The 24,634-nt window shown below is 41.6% G+C and overlaps 2 protein-coding genes across 3 annotated transcripts in view; both read right to left on the bottom strand.

Moving 5' to 3' along the window:
- Positions 1-1,190: 1,190 nt before the first annotated feature.
- LOC137857503 (disintegrin and metalloproteinase domain-containing protein 20-like) overlaps positions 1,191-24,634 on the bottom strand; it is a 371,501-nt gene continuing 348,057 nt past the window's right edge. Inside the window, exons 1-2 of one of the 2 annotated variants that reach the window (XM_068684114.1) lie at positions 7,991-9,225; positions 1,191-7,827 (exon numbers count right to left, since the gene is read on the bottom strand). In XM_068684114.1, the coding sequence (XP_068540215.1) occupies positions 1,328-3,673 (2,346 nt within the window). In that variant the 5' untranslated portion in view covers positions 3,674-7,827; positions 7,991-9,225 and the 3' untranslated portion in view covers positions 1,191-1,327. Of the gene's footprint in view, positions 7,828-7,990; positions 9,226-24,634 lie in introns of those variants that run through there. The other variant, XM_068684115.1, reaches the window with a different exon arrangement.
- Positions 9,376-18,993, bottom strand: MED6 (mediator complex subunit 6). The gene is made up of 8 exons (XM_068684116.1): positions 18,839-18,993; positions 16,474-16,633; positions 15,349-15,440; positions 12,734-12,816; positions 11,901-12,009; positions 11,310-11,425; positions 10,492-10,519; positions 9,376-9,872 (listed from the first exon to the last, which is right to left on the bottom strand). Exons 1-8 carry the CDS (start codon positions 18,858-18,860, stop codon positions 9,742-9,744), a joined length of 741 nt encoding a protein of 246 aa, XP_068540217.1. The 5' UTR covers positions 18,861-18,993; the 3' UTR covers positions 9,376-9,741.

Raw genomic sequence — 24,634 nt, 5'->3', positions numbered from 1 at the left:
ATGTTGCGAGTCTTGTGTTACTTATCCTGCCTTTAGAGAATGTTTGCTAAAAATATGGGTTTTGCTTTCCAAATACATATAATCATTCTGGTAGCAGTCAAGTGCACTATAGTCCTTAGTCCAAAAATGCCAGACATTTAAAATAAAATTTTCACCATAAATCTGGACTACAGATTCTTCTTTATGCTGATCTGATGGAAAAATCTAGATATTGCTATAATATACATAATAATAACAATAATAAAATCATCGATTAGTATTTTCAGATCCTTTTTCCATGCTTTTTCATAAATTTGACAAATTTTAAATCTTGTTAAAAAATTGAAAATATGCTTCTGCATAGCATGCTGTAGAGCTATGACATTCAGTAACTGCTTACAAAGTGATCACATAGTAAAGCAAGAGAAAGCTCCTGAGCTAGTTAGATAAAATATCTATCAAATATTGTGGGAATTCTGGCTGTGGGGGCTAGCAGAATAGTTCCAAGTGTTTTAGAAATCCAGTTAACTTGTGCAGTCTCACAGACAGCTTTTTTTTTTTTTTTTCTCACAATAATAAAATACATAGCACTTCTCAGAAGAACCTGTAGGCAAGGTATTGTGAAGCGTCCAGAAAAAAACAGATGTGTTCTCATGAAACGTCAGGTTTGGTGTCACTGTATTTTTGACATACATGTATATCTGATGGTTCAGAAGTGTAACATTTACTGGCATGATCTGGATAATGCTTCTCTACCGTCTCACAAAACGAAGAACCCACTCCCTACCGACTACCTTCCTCCTGAAAGGTTCCTCCCTGGAAACAGTGTGAAGGTTTTATGCCAGGTATATACCTGCATCTCACCAGAATATCCGTTTCTAGCCTGCCTGCATGTCTCAGGTGCATCTTCAATGAAGAGACTGCAAGAGCAATTCTTTTTTCTCTTTGGCTATTATTGGCTGACAGAAGCAAGATGTTCACAAACACCTCTCCCTGAATTGAAGAAAGCATTAGATGAAGGAGTAAAGTAGAGCAAACCATTTATTTACACCTGTTTTAAAGTTTACATTTGTAAACAGTTGATATGGAGCATAAAAGCTATACCTACTGTTTGCCTAACTACTTCGAGAGCTCAAAGAGCAAATCAAAAAACTAGCATACCTTACTGCCAGCATTTATTAACTTAAAATAAACAAAGATAACATTTACTCTGTATTTAATAAAATTATATTAGAGTATAACTATTCAGAACGTGTTGAATTACTTTGATGAGTTATCAGCTGGCTCTGCTCAAGGGTAATTGGAGATTTTCCCAGGAGCATCCACAGCTACAGCTTTGGAAGAACTACTATCTTCTTCCACGGCACCAACCTTTTTCCCTCCTAAGCCATTCCCCTACTTCCCGTTTAAAATATATGGTAAGGGCAACTCCAAGGACAAAGAGAAAAAGACAGCTAAATACTGCTACTCCTATTTTTGCTCTCTGAAAAACCTCCTCGGGTGGAGCAGGTCCACTGTCAATGCTACCTCCAAATCCTTCCCACTCACAATCTGGAGGAGCCCATCCATACCTGCAGTGACAGTTCTTACGATTGTTACACACTCCTCTGTTATGGCACTTTGTTACGTTGCAGTCATAGTTCAGCACGGACATATTGGTACATGTCCTTTTGATACAAAGCATGTCACTACCACATGGCGTGCCATCTTCCACAGCCCCTAGGTCAGCTGTAGCCATCCCTACGTGGTAGTCAAGGCCCCAACACTTTTTACCTTCCTCAGGGGTTTGGACTACTGTTATGTGGTTTTGCAAAAAAGGCAACCTGTGTATGTTTTCACACTGTATCCTACCACATAATATATTCTCAATGCTGCATCGTATAAACTGAATATTGTCACGAATACCACAATTTCCGAAACGGTCACCTTCAGTATTCACTATGAAACAATCTAAAGGAGCAACCCTAGCTTGTTTGCCAAAGAGACGCTTGCATTGTTCATCGTGGGAAGTACATTTTCCTCGATAGCAATAGGAACCATCTTTGCAAGGGGTTCCATCTTGCATGTACAAGTCTGGCTGGCACCACGGGGAAGTCCCGTTGCAGTACTCTGGCAGGTCACAGATGCTGGTACTTGCTCTGCACAGTGTTCCTGCTGGACTGACCTGACAGCCCTTGCAACATTTTCCAGAAGCACAAACTGAACCTGCAGTTAATGTACAGTTGGGGTGACAGCAAGGATCCTTTCTGCAGCTTGACCGTGAACCACAGTCACATTGCTCTCCGCTTTCTACTATCTTATTCCCACAGTATTCACGCTTCAAGGTGTAGTAGCTGCCAGGTGCCGGTGGCTGACGCAGGCAGGCACCACCACTCCCAAGCAAGTCAAAGTAGTATTTGTAACTGCAGTCACTGAACGCATCGGTGTCGACTTCGGTTTCATGCATAATGCATCTCTTCCGCCTGCATTTGCAGTGCGGTTCGTCATGGTGCATCCCAAGATTATGCCCCAGCTCATGGACAAACGTGATAATGAACGAGGACAACTTCTTGTTGGTGAAGGAATCAACTGCTGCTGCCCACTGTCTATCACATATGGACCCCACATATGCCAACCCCAGGCTACTTCCAAAGCTCTGATATGCAAATAAGTGAGAGGTATCGTGGCGCATCCGTGGATACAGGTCTGATTTTCGCCATTTGTTAAAGTCTCCAAGTGTCTTGCTTACAGAGTTAGTGATGTTTATAAAATTACTTTTGGTCCAGATCTCCAGTCCCACAAGGAACAGTTGAACGGAAAGCTGTTCATACAGGGAGTCCCCGATATTGATGACTTCTATGACTTGCCTCAAGACTTCGGATTCATTCCTGCCCGACCTCACAAACCGCACGTTGTCCACGACCACCACTATCTTCACATACCTGATGTGCGTCCACCATTCCTTCAGCATGTACTCGTCGTCCACCAAGGGGGCCTGGAGCCATGGCAGAAAACCCTTTTGGTACTGCAGCTCCTCTGGGGTCAGTCCACAGGTGGGGCCCATGGGGCTGTCAGACGCCTCCATGAGGTAGAGGAAGTGCCGAAAGGCCGGATCGTTGGGGATGGGCTCGATCTCGTAGGTGCCACCTTCCACCCACAGCACCCCACGGAGGCCCCTGCCACAGGTGCCGAGGGCCACCAGGGAGCCGGGGCTTCCCTGCACCTCTCCCTGGTAGAAGCAGTCGTCCTGCACGAAGGGGTGCTCCTCCCGGCGCGCCCCGTCCTCGCCGTAGGTGACCAAGGTGAAGGGCCGGGAGACCAAGCCCCTCCTGGGCCGTAGGCGCAGGATCCGCGGCCGCCCGTCCACCTCCAGCCAGTAGGAGACGGTCAGGGGGTTGGTGTCGGCGCGGGGGCTCAACTGCCGCGGCACCGTCACCCACATGCTGGTGATCTGCAGCGTCCCGGGCTCGCCCCCCTGGGCAGCGGGGCACCCCACCAGGCCCAGCAGCAGCAGCAGTGTCCCCATGGCCACTGCCTGGCGCTGCCCCATGCCTGGCTTCGTGAGTGGCCCGAGCCTGGAATGGAGCCACCCCCACGTCCCCAACTGCCCCTCAGCGCCTGCCCTCCCCCTGCGAGGAACTGAGGCCGAGCGGCAGCATGGCGGCCTCCTTCGCCTCCCGCCTCGGGAAATGGCGCCCCAACACCCAGGGTACATCTCGGAGGGCTGTGAATGTGCCTCAAGACAGCCAGACGCTGCTCTGCCAGCACGTACAGAGGTTTTTGTGGAGGAATAAATAGAATTAGTCCAACACAGGCACGTTCCCAGCTTTTTATAATCCTCATTTTCAAACGGATGGGTATTTCTCCTGTGCAGGTGTAAGAGCTCTGCATAAGGAGGAGCCCCAGCTGAGTTTCACACTCCTAGTCATTTATGTCTGCAGAGAGCAAATAAATCATTTGGTTAGACCACAAGGGGAAAAAATCTGTTGAAATAGCTCAAAGGTTGGCTTTGGCTTTGTTCGCTTTTTTATTAAAAGATCATTTGTGAGTGAAGATCAGGAACAGTCAATTTTGACTCAACAGAGTGTGAAAAGAGCTTAGGGCCTCAAATGGAAAAGCAAAGAAATGCTGGATAGCAGGACATAACACTCCGTGGTGCCTTTTCATAGCCTGTCTTACTATAGCTAGTGACACACCTACCCACACACACATGAAAAACAGAATAAAGGATGAATCTGATTCTGCTAGGGTTGATAGAATAGAAGCAAACTCCTAGCTCCAGGTATAAACCCATAAAGCCTACCAGTTGCTATGTATGTACAGCAATGCGATCAATTACAAATGCCACCAGTGCAGCTGTGGCTTTCCTACATCATGGCCTTTCCAAATGTTTGTGCTTGTTGAGCACAGGGAAGAGGCTGCTTGCATGTGCATCTACCACCTGGCTGCCATCTCAGTGTTAGGGAACTGCTCCATCAAGATACAGCCCTAAGACAGTGACCTGGACTGTGGTAAGGCAGGTTAAGCACAGCACAGCTATGCATGCTTTTTGGCATGTAGTGCTGGGATCCAACACACCAACAGCTGTTATCTTTTAGGAACTCTTTACAACTTTCTTTTCAGCACTGGACACATTTCCATGCATTCATTTTGAGTGTGGCCAGCATTGATAGTGCACACCCAGTAATAAAACACTAGATTAAAGGAATGAAAATAGGAGGATGTCTGCTTCATCAGGATCTTTCTTGATAGCGATAGATAACCATAATTGTACATTGTTTGAAATTGTTTATTACCACTTTACCTAAAAGCAAACAAACTCATGGCCTAAGTTAATCTTAGATTAATTTTCTTATTAGAGTTACCTCTAAAACTAAAGAAATTATTTTCTGTGAAGTCTTCTATGTGCAGTTAGCTGTTGAATAATCGTCCACCACTTTTCACACTGGTTTTGCATTCCAGGGCTGTGAACTGTGTCACTTTATGCCTCTTGAAATAAACATAATTCAGACCACAGTAGCTGTAACGGAAAATCCTATTACATAATCCGTGTGCAGTGCTATTTTTAAATTCATACTTCTGCTGTGTGACCATTAATTATAGGACAGCCCATATTAAATCAGTCTCCCAACTTGCTAGATGTACGTCCTACCCCCATAAGGTTCTTACTACATTTTTTCTCTTTTAATATACACATAACTGCACAGTTAGGACTTGAAAGTATCTGGGTTCAACCATTGAACTCATAAGCACGTTATTTTGGGGGCAGGAACAAGTCAACAGTTTGACACTGCGTTGAGCATCTAAAGCAAGCCCTTTGGCATCAAGAGCACATAAAAAGCAATGACATTTGCATTCAGACTAACAGAACCTTGCACTTCTGTACTCTTATTAAGCGAACAGTAAGTGGGAGGGAGAGAAACATTCCTATTATATGTTAACAAACAGGTTGGAAGAAAAAAAAGGTGACTGACCTTATAGTAGAGAGCATGGAAGAAAGATTGCATCAATCCACAGCTTCTTCAAGAGCAAAAACATTTGTTGAGAAGGTGTAATTGGCTTTCTTAGTATTCTGCAGTTTTCTCTTTTTTTTTTTTTTTCTTCATCTTGTAGTCCCCTAAAAGTTTCAGTGGAGGTGCAAGCTACTATGAAACAATCTCAGCAAGAGCTTTACTTTTTTCTCACTTACCTGCTGTTGGGTCTTTAGGAACAGGGTACAGACACTCAGCAGTCTTGCGGACCACACATTGAAATCCACTGTTCTGGCAGTAAGAAATTAAACCTTCTGATTGTTGGGGTCAATAGTACTACATCATACCCTGTCCCCACCATTCACACATCCATGAGCCACATTAGGCTGCAGAAGAATACTCATCAAGTGACCACTGGTTTGTTCTGTGTGTGAATACAGGACCAAAATAACACTTGATCAAAAATTCACCACTTTCTCCAAGAACTGTCTAAAATGCCTGATAATCACAATTAAAAATATTGGCGGAAAAAATTAAGAAATATGTCACATCAGCTTTTGTTCAGAAGCCATCTGTCTGCTCAGTGAAGCCACAACCTATTTGCATAACAAATCTTAATTTTCTTCACAGGGAACGCCTCATCTAAAAATAAAGCTCGTATCTACCCCCCTTTGTCTTTTTCCCATTGCCTATATCCCTCTAACCTTGCTCCAACTACAGCTTTCTTTGGCAAACAACATGTACAGACTGTCCAAATGACATACAACTTTTTTGACTACCAAAAGGTTACCAAAATAAGAAATATGGAGGCAGGGTGGCAAAGAGGAATGAATGAGCAAAGTGCATCACCTGGTCACACTTTACTTGGTGAAGAGCAGAAAGGACAGTATTTATGTCGCATTTCAGATACCATTAGTTTTACATAATGAACTGAGATAGCAAAACTCCCTCTCTTCCTGTAATGTGGCCAGTTTTTTGCAAATGTGTGTGCACATGTATATACTCATTTGTATGCCTCTCTATTCATATGGACATGTATGCAGACATTAATATGTACCTCCAGACTCTCAGGAAAATATTCGTATTAGATTTTTTGGTCATTTTTAGTTCCTGCAACTACCTGATTGAAACCTAAAAGCAGAGAAAAATTATAGATCCATTGTACAACCAAATACCTCCTTTATGCAAAAGAAAGTGACACACAGTACAAATTTTGGAACTGCTTCCTTATTTCCTTTCATTTATAAGCTTTACAAATACTGAATGTCCTCTGAAGGACTTTGGACTTCAGTGCTCAGGTTCCAAACAAGAGACACTGTAAAACCACCAGAGAAAGAAAAAAGACTTAGGTTCTCACACACTGAGAAATGTAACTGACTAGGTAACAGTTTAACAGCTTTTTGACAGTATATTACTTGGAGTTTAGCAGTAATAACTGATATAACGTCACTTGAGCAAGTTAATATCAAAGCTCATTTAACTGATAAAATTGAGAGTATCTTGTCAGCAAATAACAGGATCAGAAAAGATTTCAATTCCTGACTCTCAAGTACAGTAAGCCTTCAGCACTGCAAAGCCTTCAGCACAGCTAAGAAATTGACACATTCATTGATAATGCTCCCCATTGCTTTATATTATAATCTGTGCTTTTTACAGCTCTTGATTTTTGTTTGTTTTTCAGGAAGAGATCGTTCCCCTCAAAGAGGATTATCATATTCTAATTGTCTTTTTCATGCATGGAAGCCATTTTCTACCCTCTCAATAGCTTAGATGTTGGCACTAAGACTGGATCAGACCAGAAGTCCATCCTTTTTAATGCCCTGTCTGACACCGGCCAATACCTGGTCATCTGCAGAAAGCAAAAACACTGTTACAGGAGGCAACCATGAGGACAGACTGCCCCCTCAAGTTTCACCCTCATCTCTACATAATCATAAACTCTGAGCATGAAGTATGATTCATTTCAAATGTTAATTACATTCAGCTTCATTAGCTTGTCCCTGTATACCTGTAATGCAAAACAGAACAAGGTCTCTCCACTTCCCTGCTTACTTTGCAGCACTCATTTAATTTTATAAAGACTCAATATTTGTCTTTTCTTTCCTAAGACACTGAAGTCTTGGTCCTACCAGTGACTTCATGGATTTTTTTCTCCTACTCATATTATTGCCCTTCTTCAAAACCCTGTACTTTGGCAGAATTCATTTTCTGGAATTTGAACTGTACAACATAATTTATTTCAGGGGAAACCCAGTTACTAATAGAATTCTTTACTTGTAGCATGTGTTCCAGCATCTATTTTTGACCATTTTGGCATGCCTTTAGCAATAGGCAAGATATCTTTCCTTTGCTGGTAATTTCAAATCTTTCTTTGATGTGCAAGTAGTTAATTTTCCTTCTAAAAAAAAAAAAAAAAAAAAAAAAAAAGCTAGATCTTCATTACAGTGCAATCTAGTCATCTTCTTAACTTAAGGTTTTTCCAAATAGCTTCCAGGTTCTTACTGATACGAATAACCACATAGAACTTTAACTGCCTTAACAGCCCTTTCCAAGAACTTTACCTGGATATCAAAAACTCGGTAGGGATTCTTGAATTTCCTCATCACTCGTGCCTCCTCATTTCTGGAGATGTCCCCTTTCCACCACGTGGGTAGACAAGGCTTTGGCTTTGACACTTCTTGAGCTCCTTCCTTTCAAGTAATTTCTTTAATATAAGAAAGAAGCAACATCCTTTTCTTAGTGTATTCATGCTACCTGGTAATTATTCAAGCCTAAATAATTAGTTCTGTCTTGTATTGAGCATTCCAGAATAACTGTTCTCTCTCTATATATATTGATTTAATAGTTCATACTACCTTATTATCTACTTCCATCAATGTTTCAATAAATAGCTGTTCAAAATTCACCCATGTGATAAATATTTAACCTAATACACACTTAAGTATACTGATATATCAATTCTATTTCTAATATCTGAACCAACAGTGAACAGCTATCAGCTTATTTGTATTTCCTGTTACAGCTGTGGATTACAGGACAAAAATTACATGGGTCTTTCCATCATTCAATAGCTATCCAGTCAGAACTCTTTGATAGTTACTGAACAGAAATAAAGTCTCTCTCATAACCTCAAAATAAATCTGAGGCAACAATCTAAGCCTATCTTAGTCTTCCTTCCTACGTACATTCTATATGCTATGTACAGCCCTTTTTGTCGTTTACTGCAAGAAAGCAGGTTTGGGTAAAGAAAACAAGGATTGCTCTACTGTTTTGACAAAAAAAAAAAAAAAAAAAAAAAAAAAGAAACCAGCAGTCATTTCTTTGCAATCAATGGCTTCTGTTTTTTTTTTTCTTCTGCAAGCCAAAAAAATGATTTCTGTAAGCAGCATACCTAAGTAGTAAAGTGCATTACTGTTAGCAGTTCTTCTCCTCCACTGCCCTACCTCCTCAGGTCTAGAAGGCAGATGACTAATCAAGGTGGCAATATGCAGCAAGAAGGTGCTAGAAGCACAGATGAAGAGGTATGTAACTGATATTTGAGTGACAGCGTGGTAAAAAGGAGAAATATAAACAGTCTCTCTCTGAGTTTGCAACCGCAAGAAAATTTAGCCTGTTTTATACCATCATAAGTCTCCCTCAGAAGTCTAGATTTTATTATAAAACACTAGCTAAGCCTTCAAGTAAAATAAGCGCCCAAGAATGTATCAGAGGCTTAGAGCAGTTTGGTATCTAATAACACAGACTTGAGTCTCCAGCTATCAAATTTCTGATCTTTATCCCAAGCACACTAAAGGCACAACAATTTATAGCAGACAGCCTAAATCATTTAGTTGGAACTTGCCTTGCTCAAAATAGCACGATATATTCTGATATTTGAGAAAAAAAAACAGTAATGCCAGCACATATGGCATATTTGCTACTAACAAAGTATTTAAGAAAGGCATCGTAGCAGCCAACATTTTATTTGCTGAGGATTCAGATTTTTTTAATAAAAGTTTTTTCTTTTTACATAGGAAACCAAGACAGAAGGGAGGCAGGGGTTTGTAGCTTTCAGAAGGCTGCAAAATACATCCCTGTAAGACCTATTCCCAGGAGTCAACATCCAAAACAGGACAAATACTGAGAACACCTTCTTTGAGGCAACTCACATCCTCCATTAAAATTTTTGTGACAGGCTTCTACAGAAAAAGCTGTTACAGGGACTTCAATCCCTGAATTGTCAGTCTTAGTTGAAGAGCTTAAATATGAAGAAAGGGGAGCAGGAATCTGCAGTTTTCCAGCTACTAATCCAGACGTGTAACAACTTCTCCCTTCACTGCAGTCTCATCCGTTTTTCAGGTGGTCCTTTAGCGCTAGCAGTCTGCTGAGCATTCTTTACAGTCTCTTTTTCCTCTTGCTTGACAGCTTCAGGGGCTGGTTCTGGTTCCTTCTTGATTTGATCCACTTAAGAATTAACAGCAAAACAGTGTTAAACCTCCAATTTCCATTCCTAAAATATTCTTCAGAGTACTTAGAAAATATTGTTGATTTCAAAGGGACAAAAATAATTACAAAGGCTTAAGAACAACCATGGACTAAACTCACACCTATACAGATTTTAAAAAGTGGAATGGTTTGAAATCTAGTTCATGCTTTTCCTGTTTCAAGGTTCCTAAAGAAGATCACCTAAAAGCCTTCACATGCTTTCCTAAGCTTGTAGCACTTTGCTAAAATCACTAGGATGCCAGACTGACCGAACTATTCCTTCCCTTTTACCCTTTCCCTACCTGGTGCTTTCAAAGACCATTTCCTGCATTTGGACTGGTAGGCAATACAGTTTGTACAGATGAAAAGGGCAAGACATTTTCAAGATAGGGAGCAGAATACTCGTTTCTTCAATTTCACTCTGGCTGTCAGAGAGAGCTCTGCTCTTACCTAGTACTTTGCACAGCGGGGCAATGCCAGAATCCCTAAGCACCTCAGTAGAAATGGTGAGGAGCTCATAGAGCAACTGAAAGACACTGCTACATATAGCCTTTTTTTTTAATATAATAAATATTTTGTGGTAATATTAGAATTTTACCTGGGATAGGTTTTTCTCCAGGCTTTTGCTGTGGAGAAAGAAAAAAAAAACAGAAAATCAGTGGAATCAGTCATAGTTCTTGACCCTTCCTAGTATTCGCTTAAGAATACACACCAAGCAATGTCCTGTTACACGTGAGTTGAGGGTAGAAGGGAGGGCTGTTGAACACATCACTAAATACACTTTAAAAAATTAAGCTGATTTTGTTTAAACAAAAATATTCATTTTTTTAATGTTGTTTTTCCCCTGACAGCTGAAAAGAACTAAATCAAAATATGCTCAGATATCCCGTCCTTCCCAATATCTGAAGAGCAGTTTTTCAAGTTGTTATAAAATCATTTTCATTGCTGCCAACCAGAAGACTTGATAGAACAAAGGGCTATTAGAGATTACCAGAGGTAAATCACATCAGCCTCACAGAATGCTGAGAATTTCCATGCTGATTAATGGGCATCCAGAACAATGGAGTAACTAAAACACAATAGCTGCGGTGGTTTGATTCAGCTCACAAAGCAGGAAACTGGAAGCAGCAGCAAAATCTGATAGCTGACAAAAACAGACCTTTTATAAATAGATAAGGAATTTGTACAGTAACATTTGCCCTCGCAGTTTTGCCAAGGTCTTGGTAACTCCTGTAATTACAGAGGGGAATCCCACACACAAATCAAAGGCTTCCTTGTCAAATTTACTACCTAGCGTGCCTTACCATCATAGAAAGCCAAGAAGATTCCCGCTGTCAGTTTCAGCTGTTCAAGTACTTATGACTGCATTAAGTTCAGAGTAAGTTACAGTAACACTGCAGCTTTTAAGCATCATACCTGAACAAATTTGGGTGGAAACTTTTGTCTTAGGTCTAGAAGCAAAGCATCTACCCGTTGCCTTTGGAAAATAGAACTTGGTTCTTCTTTCTTCTTGGCTTTTGGTTTAGCTTTCTCTGCAAGCACAAAAATGTAAGAGGAAGCTACATTAAAAGTTCTGTTCTCTTAGCAATTCTCTGTTGTACAAGTTGGTATGTCTCTCTCCTCTGAACTTCATCTCCATTTTTCTCTTTGACATATGTTGCTTGTTTTTTTTGGTGGAAGACAAAATGATTTTTTACCTCGAAACAAAATGGTTTGGCTTCTGAAAGCCTACTTCAGTTCCCAGTGGGTTGAAGTTGAGTCCATTTTCTTGACAGATAGCTCACCATTATCATCTCCCACCCATGCCTCAACGTCTACACACACCAGCACAGAATAACAAGAACCCTTCCACCTGGCAGGGAGCACCAACTTACCCTTCAGTCAGAACAGGCACTTAACCTCATCCCTACACCACCACCATGCACTGCCTCAAACTCTTCCTTCTCACCTTTCCCTGTATTACCCTCCCTCTCTCCCAAGGCACACAGGAGCAACCAGGAATCCTACCTCGTTCCTCTTGATCTTTGAAATGCCACCAATAGCCTTTTGATGGGTGATAGCGACAGTAGGACATAGCTTCTTCAAAAGCAGACTGAATTCCATGCACTGCAGTGAGCTTTCAGAATGAGACAATATAAGGCAGTCTTCAGAATTTAGGAAGAAAGTACAGTACAATTTTTTTATGTATGGATTTTAAAATTAGTATTCTATATGCCTTTTTGTTCTGAGAAAGAAACTTGGGACAGCTAGTTTCAGACCAAGAACATAATCCTTGTAACAGGATCCTGTACAACTGAGGTTGGTGTCTTTTTTTCTTAACTTACAGATAAAAACTTGCAAAAACAGCTGTTTACCAGGACAAAAGAAGAAATTAAAACAAACTTGAGTGTTTAATTTAAAGAGAAATCCGTACTAACTTAAAAACAGAAGTTTCATTTAAAGAGAAATTTCACATTACTTTAACATGAACATCTGAAGTTCAACATGTTTAATTACTGTTTCAAATGTATTTGTCACTTAATTTTTCTTTTGATTGTTTGAACCTCGCATTCTGCCAATTGTCTACCTTCAGTTATTCTGATCCCTCAATCCTTAAGGAATGCATCCTGCCTTCTACACCACACTGCACTCTTCCAAGATCTTACATTTCCACACTGAATGCACACCACATTACCCAGTGGCATTTGCTTTAACTTACTGCATACTATTTAGGGTGGAAGAAAGGGGGGAGAAAATGGTGCAGTATTGTAGTAGAGTGAAGGAAGGATTTAAAAAGCCTAGGGAATGATCAAAAATAAAAGCAGATACAAACTGATATATCAAATGTACAGAAGACTTACAACTCTGGAATTAATGACAGACCCTAGATCAGGTGCCTGATAAATCACTCCAGCAATAATGTAGTAGTCAGCCAGTGGAATAACTGTGGGGAGAAAAAAACAGATATGCAGGATCAGTTTAAAGCTCTGGCTGACGACCGTATATTTGTTGAATTTCAGCAGTAACAGTTGAAATTGCAATATCCATTTCACCACGAAGTTTCATCTTCTAAGTCTTTCCTCAAAGGCGCTTTATTTGAACCCTTCCCAAAAGGGATAAGGGGAAAAACCCCAACGTCTGCTTTACAGAGAGAAAAGCATCAGATTTAAGTCCTCTCCTATTGCAAGCAAATAATTGAACTTGCAAGAGTTGGGATATTCAGGGCTAATACACTGGAATTGCACTGGAAGTAGCATCAGTCTCTGCTACTGGTAGAAATCCACAACAACGAAAAATCTCAATTCTTCTGGGGTCAGCTTTTTACAGCCTGTGCAATCTTATCAGCTAAATTTAAATTTCCCAAGCCCAATGACAGCTAAGCATGTGCACAGCATGCCTTTCTAAGCTAGTAACATTCTGCCAAAAAAAAAAAAAAAAAAAAAAGAAGAAGAAGAAACCCACAACCTTCCAAAGCAGCCATTTGCTAAATCAGGTTTGGGACAACCTCTATTAACGGATCAAAAATTCCTCTTCATTAGAGCTGCAGTGCAGAGAAACATCTCAATTGTCTCCATAACGTTCTGCCAAGCATTCTGCAGTTGAGAAGCTATCATGATGCTGCCTGCTTCCCATTCCCAAGACTCTTGCCTGTGCACAGGTCTGTTCTGGCTCCTCCATCTGATTTAACTCATTCTTTCACAACCTTTTTACTTACAGGACCCAATTCCTCCAGTACTTGCATTTTACAAAACTTGGACACCTGCCCTAATTAACAGACCAAGACAGCTGGGTGCATATTGCAGCCAGTACCCACTTCTAAAAAGAAAGAGGAGTTCCTTCTCAGCGTTTCCTTAGAAGTGGTGAAAGACACAGAACAGCAGCTTTACCGCCTCCCAGCTCTGTACCCAAGCCGCCTACTTTCCTGGACAGACAACTATCCCTAATCATTGGGTCTATTTTTTTTTTCCAGAAAACTTTAACCACTTCAAATGGGCTAAGTCTTGGCTCAAAGAATTTGAAGTATTTTTTTTTTTTAAACACAGAGAAATCCTAAGACAGACCTGCACTAGTCCTCCCTGATTACTCAACACTAGCTGTGTAGTCATTACAATTTAGTTTCCCACGTCTCAAATACACTAATATTTGTACCACGATAAGACATATGGGTAACATTTGAGCCAGGGAACTATGTGATTCAAACAAGGTGTCTAGCACAAACTGTACAATCACAATGGGAAAAACATCACTGAAGTCCCAGTTAAGTTCCACCATATGCACATTAGTACTACAGCAGAAGTCTGAACACCCCTGTTGTGGAAGCCACAAATCTACTCTTGATTTAAGTGTCTAAACAGGAACTTTAGGGGTGCGTGACATTTCCATATGCACCTTTGGAAAGCTAGATTCAAAATGTTTATTAAAGGAACAACTGGAAAATCCATTACAGGAGGAACCATGTATGTTCTTTTTCAGCACAGATACACGCAAATAAGAATCTTATCAGAATATCTGATACACGCAAATAAGAAGCATTGCTACATAACTCAAAGTCCTATACAAGAGCAAAATGCAAATGCAGTGTCTAAGTCACTAAACAAAAACAACTTTAGAAAACAACTAGCATTAACCCTGCTCTTCTTTTCTGTAAGGTTTACCCGGAAATAACCTGAAGTATTTTACATGTATACGGAGTAAACAGAGAAGACATTTCAATATCCATTGAATTGTGTTTGCTTTTTTAATTAATTGCACATGCACAGCTAACAAATTTAAGGTTAAAAAGGAATACTGAATCCAGCTGCCTGCAAAGGAGAGAAAAGCTAAAGGTATTTCATTCAAAACTTGGAAAGGTCTAATGATTTCAAAAATATAAAGATCTCAGAAGAACAACCAAAAGAAGTATCTGAAGCATCTCATGGTCATTTTTTAGAAAGGTTGTCTTCCACTGACAAGGTCCTACTCAGCAGTTCACCCAAACTATAGCCGAAGGCGAAAATAGTGTAGAATGAAAAAATGACAAAAGCAGGAATGATCCCTCTCCCTAACCAATGGAGATCATGGTACTCCTCCTCAAAAATACATAAATAAATAAATAAATACTAGCCACTTCAGATGATTAGCTCTAATTAAGCTAATGATATCATTAGCCTTATATTTAAATAAAACAAAAAATCCTGGCTAGCAAAACATGTAAATAAGACGTGGTACATGAACACACACACGGCAGGGTAGCCCGTTCTCAGTGCACTCTTCACATTTCACCACGAGATGGCAATCCCTGCTCTGAACACACCAGAGGTCACCCTGCTAAACACAGTAACTCCACCCCACCTCTGATACAAAGCCTCCTAACCTTATACTTAGGTTTAAGATAACAACAGAAAAGAGGAGCCAGAAGTGCTCAAACAAATTAGGAACAGATAAAGGGATTAACTGACTGGCCTTCTCAAGGGTGGCAAGAAGCGAGCGACCTTACCTTGTGTTGGAGATTGCCTTTGCTGCTTTCGGATAATGAAGAGAATGGGCTCTTGAGCATGAAGAAGAATGTACTCCACTCCAACCATCTGGCTGAAATAGAAACAACCAGAATAAAAATCTTTCTCAAAGCAAAATCTGTGGGATGTGAAGAGCTATCAAGGGCCTGGCAGCACAGGGATAAAGCTGTCATGCTTTGGAAGCTTATTGATAATGCTCAGTAAATAAAGGCACAGGATTTCCTGAGCTAGCTATTAAAACCTACCTGCATATAAAAAGGGAATTGCAACACCTCACACATCCGAGCTGAACACATTAGCAGACTAATAACGAGCAAGAAAGATGACACAATCTATTAACACGAAGATGTCATCTAAACACAGAAACAAAGGACCAGTGTTTGATGTGACCATCTGTGTCTCTCACTTGAAAGCCTCTCTGCAAGCACATCCAAACACAAGTGGCTTTACCAATGAACTTTTAGCTCAGCTTGCACACTCCTTATCACATTGTAGTCTTTAAATAGTTCGCGAATATCTCACTTGTGCTCAGTGTAGCAGATGGGAAACTGCAAAGAAAGTTAACTTGCACATGCTGCAATCCCATCACACAACCATCTGTGATCCGTTTATTTACAACACTCAATACTTTTATTATCCGTACTAAAAAGCCAGCTCCTCGGAGGAATTCTGTACTAATTATGGCAAGGAGGCAATAGAACATGGAATCGCAAACAACTTATGAATGCAAAGTATCCCCTAACATAAACCCTACTGACCGTAGAAAAAACACTTAAAAGATGTTACCACTGCCCAGTTTCTGTTGAGCTGGACAATGAAAGAAGACAGATTTTCTAATTAGAAATTTCTAAAAGGTGATTTACTAGAATCTCAGGATATAGCTAGAATCCTTCACGCTCAGTACTCCTTGAAATGGCATGATGGCATGAGAGGAAGTAGAAGGCACCTAAGTACTCTTGTTAAAAAAGATGCTGGGCTCCCTGGCAAGCGGTGGGACTACAAAGCACAGAACAAGAAGTTTCCAGCATGCTTCTGTTCAACTATCAAAGCCTCTGGATGGAGGGACAAAGGACACTAGTGGGAAGCAGTTCCAAATTGCAACTTACTTCAGATGGTCCAAGGTCATCCGCTGCATTTTGACAACTTCATTATTACACGTTCGGTCATAGAACGGGTTACTTCGCTCCGAGAAGTAGTCCAACACACTCCCATTGTTTAGGATTGGAATCCAGGAACTGTCCACCCAGGAAATTCCCAAGAGGTTATCTGGGAAGAGAAACTTACACTGAGTACCAAAGCAGGCAGGAACACTGCAAACATCTCCAAGAGTAGATTGCCATCAGTTAATGATTACAGCAGCCCCCCACAAACCAGTTTGAATTAAAAATGCATTTCAGAGTTCAAATCATAACTGGTATCCTTTAGCCTTCTGCAGTTCTGCTCTACATACACAACAGAAATACAATCTTGTTTAATTATTGCATTTTACTTTTCTTCACTACTAGCTGCTGGTATACCTTCAACATCTCAAAAATGGAGCAGGGTGCTTGCACGCAGGCATGTGAACACATGCACGCATGGGTTGGTGGGAGTTGGTTAACTTACACTGCGTATCATCTTAAACCTACTTAGTAGTATCATATAGATTTATTTTAGGAACCACAGCATTTGCTGAGTAGAGAGAATAACAAAGGGACTGATGAAACCTACATCTTTGGTAAGCTGAATTTACTGAACTCATCTAAAATCTGTTACTGGGGGGAAAAAAGTGAGAAACATTACGCTAAATCTGAGCCTGGTAACATTTAAAACAGCTTATTTCTGAGAAAAAATAGTTTCCAAGCCCTAAACCATGGTACTGGAAAGTAAAACATTACAAAGATCTATATAATGAAACAAAATAGCAGTGTTGTTAACATTTCTACAACGTTATTCTATTAAAATAAATCTCTGTGATATCACAGCATCTGATACCATTATGTTTCAAAAATGATTGTGTTTGATGCTGGGGAAATCTATAATAAACCAAAAAAACAACACACCAGAAAATAAAGATACTAACTTTGGTCCCATGTTTCCCAGCATTCACAAACAACAGATTCTACAGTAATTTGCCAAATACTCTGTGGCAAATTACTTACTCAGTATCTCAGGGCTTACAGAAATCTAACTATGCAGGTATTCACAACCACACAGAAAAAGCAAGCTTTATAAATGAAATACACTCTGTAACATGGAAATCTTTACATGCCAGGTATGTTTCTATACATGTGGGGACATCCGAATTTAAGTCATTTAATTTTACAATCACACTGCAGCAAAATTATGTTCCTCAAGTACTTGAATTGTCAAAGTTAAAGACAGACCAAAGAAACTAGAGTCAGCAACTGGTTCTATAGCCAACAAATCTGCTAACATGAGGCACCCTGAAATTCAGCTATTTTAATTCTGGTAACAGCAAGCAATTCATGAGACATGAGAAAGCAGGCAACAAAGGCATGTGATGCTTAGAATTAAAAAACAACAAAATGTAAGTGATGAGAAGCCACCACAGACTGAATAACAACTGGGAACTCCCTTCTCACAGGAACCACTCCTTCACTTGCACGCATTATCTGCCAACTCAACACTCCACCGTGAATGTTTTACTTCTGCAGAAGCTCTTTACGTCCGAGGATGGCCAGCTCAGTTCCAAAACGTCAGCTCATACACTGTTAGCAGCTGCCCCGAGGAGCAGCTATCAAAGTAACACTGCCTGCCCCACAAGCCAGGAAAAAACGCAGGATAATAATCACAAGTAAATCGCTTTGCCCTGTCAATCTCAGGCCTGCCAACCTACTTAATTCATAGAACAGGGGGCATTCATGTTTTTTTCACATACACCATTATCTCCCCTATTAAAAAAAAATAAAAAGGAATCTCAGTACATAGCATGTACCTTTATTAAGCACTTAAGCTGTAGTAACTTTGATTATCCTAAATGCCATTTAAAACCAGAAGACGAACTTTCCTTCCCAACAAAATCAAAGCCTTAAGCACTTGCATTCTTGCCATAATACATCCTCTTATTACATTTCAAATATTCTTGCTTGCATGGATTGCCCTCAAAGGGGCTCTGAGCTGAGCTCCCGATGACAGGCACAGACCGATCAACAAACGACAAAACTGGATGTAAGGGTGTGCTCTAAGGCTCAGCCCCCGCACCTGCTCAATGCCAAGCATCCCAACTGCTCTCAGACCCAGCAGGGCTGCTCTTGGTGGGGTCCCCCCCACACCCCCACCTCCTCAGCAACCCACCCGCCCAGACACAACCCTTCGTTTACCTTTCACCCTCCCGCTCCCCGGAGCGCTCTCTTCGTGTCCCCACGCCGGAACCCCCACCCAACCTCCTCCCGTTCCAGAAGGGCTCCGCGGCTTCCCCCCGATCCCCCCAGACCCCCTGGATCCCCCGCTCCCCCGTCCCGGCCGCACCTCTCACATCCACGGCCGCCATGGCGCCGCCTCAGCGAGGCCCGGAAGCGGCGGTGGCGGGAGGAGCGCCCCGCCAGGCCGGGCGGTGCTGGCGCGGATGGCGGCGGCCCCGCTGCGTGAGGGGGCTGGAGGCCGCCGCATGCTGTTGCCTCGGATTGCCGTCCTAAGGGCTGGCCGTGGGGGTTATGGGGTGAAGAGCTGAATTCAGCAGGTGGAAAAATAGGATCACGGAGTCATTAAGGATAGGAAAGACCTCCAAGACCCTCTGGTCATCAATCATCCCCTACCACCAACATCACCCACCAAACCACGTCCCTAAGCACCACGTCCAACCTTTACTCGAACACTCCCAGGGACAGTGACTCCACCATCTCCCTGGGCAACACATCCCAATGCCTCACTACTCTTTCTGAGCAGAAATGTCTCCTCATTGCCACCCTGAACCTCTCCTGGTGCAACTTGAGGCCATTCCCTCTAGTCCTATCACAGGTTACCTGTGAGAAGAGGCTGACCCCCAGCTCCCCACCCCTTCCTTTCAGGGAGTTGCAAAGAGCAGTAAGGTCTCCCCTGAGCCTCCTCTTCTCCAGACCAAACAACCCCAGTGCCCTCACAGCTCCTCACAAGACTTGTGCTCCAAGGTCCTTCATCAACTTCCTAGCCCTTCTTAGCCCCACACTCCAGGGCCTCCATGACCTTTTTGTACCGAGGGGCCCCAAACTGAACACAGTTAGGACAAACCAGAACTGAGGCTGCTTATTTGCACTTTATCTGATCCTCTTGCACAGATGCATTATGAGATGGACTGAATCACACAAACATTCCTCCCCTCCAAGATTTCTGTCTTGTTCAATATGTCGGAGTTGATGTTGGAGTTGATATATGACTTGCAAATATACTGAAATTGGTTTCTGTGAAGGAGAGCTGCCTGCAGATCATTTGTTTTACCAATTTCCAAAGTTGCAAGATGTCAAAGTACTAAGTGAACATTACAGAAAGTGACAAGATAAATAGGTGAGGCAAAATAATGCTGCCTTAGAGAACTAGACTCTATTCTTACCAGTAATACAGTCTTACCTTATATTAACAAAGCTCTGACTGTTACAGTTGTCCAGTAATCTCGTTCATCATCTGTTGGAGTCAGACGCCAAGGAATTGACTTATAGGCGTACTGAGCGCCCACTGCAAAAAAAGTTATAGTTGTCATATTTTGCATGTTTTATAATTCTCTGTACTCTGAGAAGCCGAGTTCACTGATATCCATCTCATTTTAAACCCCCAAATGAGATATTTGTAATCTCTGTGCCTCGAGGCTGCATCTCTGAAATGGGGGGGGGAGTGATGGTGGTGATATCAGGTCCCTTAACTCAGAGAGGTTTGTGTAAATAAATGTATTAATGTATCTAAAAAACATAATGATGCTGGGGTGGTGAGTGTCACGAGGAAATTAATAATTCTCTCTTCAAAGCAGGATTTGCTTAATGTGCAAAAAATAATGTGCATAAATAAACATGATTAAACAGTGGCAGAAAATAAAGTATTGAACAGAAAAGCACCATCTATCCGGAACTCTGAATGCAGAAGGAATCCATGAAAACCTGGCACATGATACAGTCTTTAACAGCACATGATAGTCTTTAATTGCATTAAAAATCAAAACTAATCTTAATTTTTCAGCTTTGCCAGCTGAGCCCTTGTTACTGAGATAATATTTTGTAGACATATTTTCCCACCATGTAATTCACATGTGCACATGCACTGCAGACCCCCATTCCTCAGTTTACTGCTAATTGTTAGCAGTTCCATGTCTTGGTCAAACACTTCTCTACAAAGTTATCCACAGCGGAGTGTTTCCAAATAATATTATAATAGGTTGCCATTCTAAACCACAAATTTTAAATATCCCTGTCGTGACCAATCCTCCTGGAGAGCGTGAATGCCAAATAATAGCCAACTTTCTGGAGTGTATGTGATGCCCCAACTCGTTACATTTTTGTGCAAACCATTTCTCTGAAGCAGCAAATGGGAACTTGACTTCCACTTAAATTATTCATGTTGTCCATCTTTCCTGCTGACTCTGCACCTCTCCTGAGCAAGTATGTCTTTGGATGCGTGAGGGGCTGAAAAGCAAAGACTCCTGTATTGGAAATAATGGTGTTTGATGGCTTATAATAAATCTTCCATTACATGGTGAGACTAGCTGAAGCACTGCTGGAAAGAATTGTTCATCTGGTAACATTTTCACCTTCTACCGCGGGATAAAAGTCTAGGATTTTTTTTTTTCTCTCGGCCTTCTTTGAAGCAGGACTCCTAATGAGCATTTCTGTTCTGTCTTTGTTAGCAGGAGGTGTGGATTATGGATGGAGATCTGATGAATGCTGTAGGTAAAATGAGGAATTTATGCACGCAGCTTTTAATGTCAAAGAAAGGCACCTTAAGGAATGGATATCTAGACATAATCACAAGGGATTTATCTGTGTGTTTTAAAAATGCATAAAATACTTGGATAAAAATTGGCATCCTTTCATGCCCCTCTGTTTGGATGTCATTTAATATCATCCTTCCCCCAGCAGAATTATTTCTATGTACTTCTCCCATCAGAGCTAATGAGGAATCGTGTCCTAATGTGACCCCCTGTGCTAGGCATATCTATACATAGAATACATACAACAAAAGAGACTGCTCCTAATTTACAACTTGCTGTATCTCCAGTGGATGCAGGACCGGTAGTGCTGAATGCTCCGATCACATTATGGGTACAACAGGGACACTAGCAAGGACTCCCTTTATTGTCTCAAATAAACACAGCTAAATTGAGAGGACTGCATCTACAAATGGAAGGAAAGCTGTCTCTCTGCACATCTCTAGCAGACCGCAGTGGCAGAAAAAACAAACTAGCTATATGCCATCAGGTAAAAAGCACTGTCTCTGTATCCTTCTCATTATATTCTGGGCAGTTTCCAAAACATATTAGAGGCTGCTGAACAGCGAGATCATCACGGCATTTTGGATTCTGCCAGCCTATGTTTGAATTCACAGTTTGATAGTAACAAGCTCCAAGTCCTATTAACTGTTCTGTGCAAACCTAGCTCTCATGTGAATTGGAAGGGAAATTTAAATTCCTATGCTAATGCAAAATTGCAGGGCTTCAATTACATATGAAATGAGTGAGTTGCTACCGATTTTATAGTAAATAGGAATAGGAAAATGTTATTTTAAATGCTTTTATCTTTGTTTTGGTAAAAAAAAATGGTGCTAGAAATTTATGGGTAATAAAAACGGTGCTAGAAAATTACGGGTAATGCAAAGAAAATGCTGAAAACACAACATTTTAAAGGGAGAAGGGGAAGGTTTAAGTGATTGAGTTTGTCCTCCTTATTTTGCTTTAACATTTTTGCTGGTGAGATTTCCTTGTATCCCCCCTAAAAAGAGTGACAATGTCCACAGTATCTTTAGATGATACTACACATGTAGTCCTTTACAGCATAGCTTCCCACAGGCCTCAAAATGCATTGTGGAATGATGCTTTAGAAACACATAACATGGGCAAAGTGCAAAATCTGTTCTTTACATCCTTAATCAGGCACTTCTGCTGACTTCAAAGTCTGTTAATTTCTTCTTTTGTTCAGCGCATCTGCCTGTACTTTTCCTTTTCCTGAGCTACTGTTTTATGCACAGTTTTTATAAATACTGCTAATCACATGCATTGACTGTAGAAAAAAATAGCCAGGCTTGTATGCTCTTTTTTTTTTTTCTACTGGAAAAATGCCACAGGGAAGATCTAACTGAAGTGGCTGCAATGATGGGTGCAGCTGGTGCCCTCTTCAAAACTGGGTCCCCCTCACTGCTATCAGCTCTTTGCTGCAAGCAGCAGGGAAGCGGAGGGACGGTATGAGTACGACTGCTGGCATCCTCAGAGCATTTTAACACATCTCATAGTGCTTTATAGAGTCACGTGTTCAAAGGCACAGGAAAAAAAAATAAAGATAAAACCTTGCTAACATCCTAAAGGCTTCTTGAAAACAATTAGTCTCATAATAAACCCCAGAAGGCTATCTGTCAAGAAGTTAATAAAGAAGAAATGTCAGGATGTCACATGGCTGCCAACAACTGCAGGCAGGAGAGGAAATGAGATCCTAAGCAAAGAAGCACCAGCTATGTCCTCTAGCACACAATCTCTTATTAAAGCGTCACTGTAACTCAGGATGCTGGCCCTCTAGTTTCTGCAGACATCTGTAATGTCAGTGTATCTCTGCTGCTGCACTGAGATTGCCAGCACGGGAGCCTACGACAGAGAAGAAAGCATCAGACACGATCTGCAGGTGTGGGGTCACCTCCTGGGGCAGGTGGGACTGGTGGACAAACCAGAAGTTGCCCCACATCCTGAAAAATGCACAGGTTTGGAGACAGTCACAGACACTGAATATCATTCAGGAGGCTTGAATACCAATGTTTTGCAGTGCTTTATAAACATAATATGGCTAAATTGTCCTCGATTTTTATGCCCTTAGGCATTTGGCTGATCTGAAAGAAGGTTTTAGAAGAATACAGAGTCTGTCTCATCTGATGAACAAAATCAGGATTTGCTTTCCTGGTTAGCTGTGTTTCCTGCTAAAAACAGGGCTCTGTTTTGGCAGTGAGCCCTGGGTTACACAGTGGCAGCGCTTATTGCAGCCCGGTGGGAGGAAGCAAAACACGAAGGGGCTGACCAGATCAGGAAGCGAAAAAGAAAAGCTTAATTTCATTGTTCCAAAAGAGCTGCAAAAGCAAACAAGCAACATCGGGGGCAGAATATAAATGAAACCGCTAATAATCTCTCTGCTTGAACAACTCCAGGTTTTATAATAATTAAAATAAAGGATTTTATTCCAGTGAAATGGTTTTCATCTCCGCCGTGTCTATTTAGTCACATACAATTTTTTTCTACACCTTCTGTCCACCTAAAGCAGATTTCTTCACCTGCTATGAAATCTTAATGTGCTCACTTTGTCACTGTCTCAGGCACCTAATTGGCCGGGCAGGTCTTTGATTGGATCACTTCTTCCCCGCTCTCCTTTCACGTTATTTTTTACTGGTGTTGGTTGCCTGGAAACCCTAACACCTGTGCTTCCTTCCCAGTATTTTTACACGTTTCCCCCTGCAGGTAGCGATAAAAAATATTTCTGACCTGACCGGTACGTTGCTCCTTCATCGGTGCTTTCACCCCACACAATACCGAAGATGGACAAGTCACCCAGATGTTGATCCCAGGCTAATTTTTTAGTGCCCGAGTTGGATTAGGATCCTTACCCATGGTCTTTTCTGTGAGGATGAACAAAGGTTGGCACAACGGGTTGAGCAGATGACTTGACTTGGTCGCTGTTGCCCAAGCCCGACTCAGCTTCGACTCCCAGGCCACAGGTCTCTGCACAAAGGCACTAGAGTGAAGTGTTCCCCCCAGTCAGGTAATACAGCATCATCAAAGATTTGTCTGTCAGGTAACTGGATACTTCTCTGCATAGAGGAAAGTTCCAGATCAGTATACAGGTGGCATGACAGGGCATGAGTTTGTGGGAGCCTCTCAGCTTGACAGCGAAATAGGACCTTTGGCTGCTTAGTTTGTACAAGGTGCTTTTAGAGAGGGGATTCATGTGGTCACTACAGGTGAGCCTGAGAAAGTACGGATTCCTCGTCCTTTCCATTCAGAAGATGCTGCAGAGAGCATCGCTATCAGCCTCACCTTGCTGCCCTCTGAGCTCTATGTTAGAAGGTCCTCAATGTGGTGGGGAACTACAGCTGAGTCAGTGCTCAGCGTGGGCT

Source organism: Anas acuta, chromosome 5, assembly GCF_963932015.1.
Source record: "Anas acuta chromosome 5, bAnaAcu1.1, whole genome shotgun sequence".
Classification (NCBI taxonomy): domain Eukaryota; kingdom Metazoa; phylum Chordata; class Aves; order Anseriformes; family Anatidae; genus Anas; species Anas acuta.
This window is presented reverse-complemented; position numbering and strand designations above follow the sequence as displayed.

Coding starts and splice junctions, on each gene's coding strand:
- MED6 (XM_068684116.1), bottom strand. CDS start 18,860: ATGGCGGCCGTGGATGTGAGAG. Junction 16,634..18,838: donor GGCGGCCGTGGATGTGAGAG/GTGCGGCCGGGA, acceptor TTCTCTTCCCAG/ATAACCTCTTGGGAATTTCC. Junction 11,426..11,900: donor CAAAGATCAAGAGGAACGAG/GTAGGATTCCTG, acceptor TTGTGCTTGCAG/AGAAAGCTAAACCAAAAGCC.